The 4,971-nt window shown below is 35.9% G+C and overlaps 1 protein-coding gene across 1 annotated transcript; it reads right to left on the bottom strand.

The window, feature by feature from the left end:
* Positions 1 to 260: 260 nt before the first annotated feature.
* Positions 261 to 3,165, bottom strand: LOC106776531 (the record flags this gene model as incomplete). Its single annotated transcript, XM_014664010.2, is given in 7 exon segments — positions 261 to 1,047; positions 1,207 to 1,637; positions 1,796 to 1,858; positions 1,939 to 1,986; positions 2,142 to 2,309; positions 2,436 to 2,585; positions 2,671 to 3,165. Coding segments are annotated over 7 exon segments (1,943 nt in total), but the record flags the coding sequence as incomplete, so codon positions are not given.
* Between the last annotated feature and the right edge of the window lie 1,806 nt (positions 3,166 to 4,971).

Here is a 4,971-nt window from a genome sequence, read left to right as displayed (position 1 = left end):
GTGTCAATATGTGACAACCTGATAACTTTATACATGATAACTTTCACAATATTTATTCATTCTAGAATTTGATAAGATTAATTTACGTGTAGTTACAAGATTACATGTGTTTAATTAGCTATAGGAAATAAGAAGCCATACACTTAATTCAATGGAAAATATAATTTGACACTAATTTTTTTATATCATTTTGGCACTGCACACGTGTCAAAATGTGATTGGACGATTTCAAATTAAAAAAAAAAACTTTGATTTTTCCTTTCAAATATATCCTTGCCTCAGCTTTTTTAATTTGAAATCATCCAACATTTTAACACGTGTGCAGTGTCAAAATGGTGTCAAAAAATTAGTGTCAAAACATCATTTTCCTAATTGAATAAGTTGGCATGATTATGACACAAGAACAAACTTTAGTACTTAACGGATGTTCCCTTTCAGCAGATACAAAAGAGGTTTTATTCACTTGATATATCTTGCGTGCATGGTAGAATTGAAAATCTCAAGGAAGAGGCGAAGCTGTGAGGGTACAAGCACGATGACAGGAATACTCCCAAGTGACATAGCTGCTATTATCAACCGCTGATGACCCTTAAGCATCATCGCAAGTGAAGCACAAAATGCTATCATCATTGACACCACAGACAAGAAAAGAGACACGAGGCCGCAAAGTAACTTCAATGGCAACGTCTTCAGGAAATCCTTCTCAGCATAACGCGATGTGAGGATCCCAATGAAAATGAGGACCGAGGTGGAAGATAGAAAGAGCGATACTGCATCTGCTATGATAAACAAAGTGAATGTCTGGTCGCGCAAGAAAATGGGTACCCCAGTGTCCTGGTGGTTTCCGCCGGGGACAGTGAAAGCCGCCGCGAACATGATGGTGATTATCAGAGTACCCACAAGAGTGAAAGAACTAGCTGTGTCTTTCGCCCATTTCTCACCAGCTTTCACCATCTCCACGTGGCTTTCACTGAATATCTCTCGGGGCTTCTTTCCGTCTCCATTTTTCTCTTCCTTGCACTTGGGATGCACAATTTCCTCAACAACCTGCACTATAATACATTATTATTATTATTATCATATACAGTAATCAAACATATATTTGACTCATTTTTCACATCATTTCTTGTATTTATCATAGTTTTCTTTCTATCTTGCTTCCTTCCATCAAGTTATGATGACATGAAGAAAGTGGATAATAATAACCTTGAACCATTGAAGTTCTCTTTGCAGTTGAAGAGCAGCACCGGATCTGCGATCAAGATCAGAGGAGGGCCCTAAATAGGCCGCCAAGTGCAAGAGGGTATTACCAAACACATCTGCACTGCATCTGATTATCTCCTTCCGACCATTGACGCTCTGTATGAGTCGGAACACTTCTTTTCTACGGTTCAGAATTGCATGCGAAAATATACCTCTCCTGTTTCTGTCAATAGCCCACAAGAGGTCAGGGTTCGTCTTCCTCATCTTATCTATGAACTCAATGATTCCAAGCTTCGCTGCCTGCAACATTGCATCGTATGCCGAAGCCTCTCGCAGCTGCGATTCCTCGTACTCCGAAACTCTATCGCACATGCAGTTCAGAATTTCAAGAACTACCAGGTGAGTCTTTTTCTGTTGGTATATTTCTCTAATTCCTGGGGAATTCAAGTCATTATATCAGAATAACATATTAATTAAAAGAAATCTTTTCAAATAAATAACATGAAATCAAAAAGAATATTGTTGCCTTGATATTTTAATCTAACGAGGGGAAAACGTGAGAAAGAAATGAATCCAATGTAAGTTGACGTACCAGATGAGAACTTTAACAATATGTAATTTTGAAACAACAGATAAAGGAATATAAGCAGTCGACCTGGAAAACAATGAAAGAATTAAAAGAGTTATATTAGATGCCAGGGCAAAGGATCCCTGAAAGAAATGGGACATACGTACCTAACAGCCTAATGGGAGGAAAATTTACAGCCAATTCATAGAGCCTCCCTGAAGAAACATTAGAGGAAATAAACTTAGTAATGATTGATACATGTGAATGGAAGGAAGAAAATGAAGGAGGGAGGATGATACATGTCAGTGATGTTTCTCAAAATGAAATGAATTAGTTAAACACTAGTTTGAAATTATACAATGAGACAGACCTGTGAAGGAAGTATTATAGTGGTCTTTTTGAACAACACGAAGGCCTTCTACTTGAGTAACATCTGCCACTATCCCAATGCTTTTTCCGCAACGGTCAATGCTTATTCCGAACAAATTATCTTTTCCTTTGCACAAGTTTTGCACCTCTAATTTTTCTAATCTTAAACCTGAAAACGGATTGAAGAGGATAATTAGCATTGCTTCTGCTACCTCTGCCTTCATCGCCGCATCTCAATAGTTAGAAACTTCAAACATATGATCAGAGAAGAAAGAGATAGAATGTTAGAACTTACCATTATAAATGAGTTGTTGTAAACGTCCAAATCCACTGCCACTAGGGAATGCAGAAGGCATGCGTGCCAATGCATATAAGGGCCTTAGTCCACCGGATTCATGGGTTAGAGGGAGTTGTGGAATGCGATGAATTAAACTCAAAGCCACATCTATCTCATCAAAAACAACACCAACCACGACTTCAATATGTAAGGACTGAGAAACTCAATTAGTTAACTGACTGTTATTGCTTACCAAATATTTCAGCAGTGATGCATCGCGAAAGAAGCAAAACTCCGTTGCGGGAATTTTTGTCCACAAACGCTTCCAACTCTGTTTGAGAGTAGAGATAGCGAGTCATCTCTTTGTAGCCCTTTGCTGCAGAAAGAAGAACAGGAATTTCACCATCTTTGGTCTTTATAGTTAGAAGTTTCTTCCCTCCCTTCTTCTCTACCATGCACTTTGCAATCTCTACGTTTCCGGTTAATTCCGCAGCGAGAGAAAGAGCGGTGTAATCGAAGTTGTCTTGCATTTGAACTAACTTCTCTTTCCCCAACTTCACCAGATTCTTCACAATGTGCACGTGGCCAGCCATTACTGCAACATGAAGAACGGTTCTTCCCGTAGAGGAGATGGAAAATATGGCGGTGTCGTCATTGTTGATTATTGCTTTTGCATCATTCCACTCATCGCTCTCCACATATCTGTACAACGGTTTATTTTGAAGGATACTATCCTCCACCAGTACACCTGCCACACAAACCATCTTAAAGTTTATTCTTTTGTTAATCAAGATATTCTTGAGAAAAAGAAAAAAAATATATTTCTGGAATCCATTTAAAATAAATGAAAGTTCTAAGTTGAATAATGTCATGATATCTTATATTAGAAAGGTACTTTTTACTTTATCTTCTCTTTCAACAATTTTTAAAAATTTTTTATTTTAAAATTTTATTTTTATTTTTTTAAGAACATAGAAAATTATATTTTAGAATTATAATGTGTTTTAAATAATTAGACTCAATTATTTTAATATTAAAAGCTTTAAGTATTCTATAAATGAGTTTTATTATCTTAAATGACATTATCTCTCTAAATTCTTTTTTCTATAGCTCCCTCACTTTTCTTTAGGGTTTCCAAATCTTTGTTCATCTGTTGGAAGCTCAGAAACCGTTAGGGTGATCCTTATAGTAAGTTCTCCACTTTTATCTCATCAATTTTGTAAGTTGGTTTTTTACCCTTTTCTTTGGTCCATTTAGTCTTTCTATGCATGTGGACCATATAAGATTACATGTAGTATTTGAGTCTTCTTTAATAATCTCTACTTATTAGTAATCCTAATAGTGTATCCTGATCGTATTTGTGTTTTTCATAGGGATAGGTTGAGCTTTTGAGTTTCTAAAGGTGTTTCGGAGGTTTTTGAGTTGTTTGGTTGTCTCTCAGGTAAGAGAAACTAATTATCTAGTTTTAAAGTTATAGATGCTTTGAGAATTTTAGTTTGCATGTTTGGTTTGCTTGAAATTGGTTGATTCACTGACGATGATTGTTTTAAATGTTGTCTTGTTGAATTGAGTGAATTGGTGTTAAATTGAGAAACTTAAGATCTGATCATTTGAACAAGTTGATAGGTGTCTTGACATTGATTTTTTTTTTACCAAGGTACTAAGTAAGGAATACCAATTTAACCATTTGAATAAGTCTTTTTTTCCCAAATCACTGTTTTAAGTATGTTGGTATCTGATGTAGTGTTGAGCAATGGCCAACTAGTGTCGAGTGTCAGTTCATTGTGCAAGTTTCAGAGCATTTTAGCTTTAGACCGTTTAGCACTAGGTTTTTACCATTGAGTGCAAAGAAATGTGAATGTTTTGGTGCTGAGTGGTGACGGGGCATTATTGAGTGCCACTTTTCACTACAATTCTGGAACAGTTTAATTTTAAGTCGATGAGTGATATATGGATGTTGCTAAGCACGTTTTACAAGAAGAACAACACTGAGTGATAGGACTATTGTTGAGCGCCATCTTTTGTGAAAGGTCTAGCACTGAGTGACACTTCTGAGCACTAGTGTATATGTTGTGATTTTTTTATGCTTTAATTTGTTTTAAATGGATTATTATAGATATGATGTAAGTTTAGTATGTATTATGGATTGAGAATACGGTTGTGAGTATGTATGATAAATGTTGTGGAAGGAATTTCAAGGAGAAATTTCTTGTAATGATTTTAGTTGATGGGGTATGTGGTAAGAGAAGTAGAAGGTCCTAATCTAAGAGTTTTACCTAGGCCAAAGATGTTAGCAGACTGACCTTGTGTGTGATAAGGTGAAACCCGTTGATAATGGCTTTGCAGAGCAGTAGAGGCCACCATAAGTGTATGACTTGCCAAAGTATGATATCAATACATGTATCTAGATAGTCCAATCTAGTATGATGATTGCATGTGTTAGGATTTGTTGATATAAATGTCTATATGTGCTAACATCTCTATATGTGTTGTATGATTTCTCTTCTTTGTACATTAGCTTATATTGTTTTTGTTTGCTTTTGTTTTTTTTTTT

Source organism: Vigna radiata, chromosome 11, assembly GCF_000741045.1.
Source record: "Vigna radiata var. radiata cultivar VC1973A chromosome 11, Vradiata_ver6, whole genome shotgun sequence".
NCBI lineage: Eukaryota > Viridiplantae > Streptophyta > Magnoliopsida > Fabales > Fabaceae > Vigna > Vigna radiata.
The sequence above is the reverse complement of the archived record's forward strand: the minus strand, read 5'-3'. Positions and strand labels throughout refer to the sequence as shown.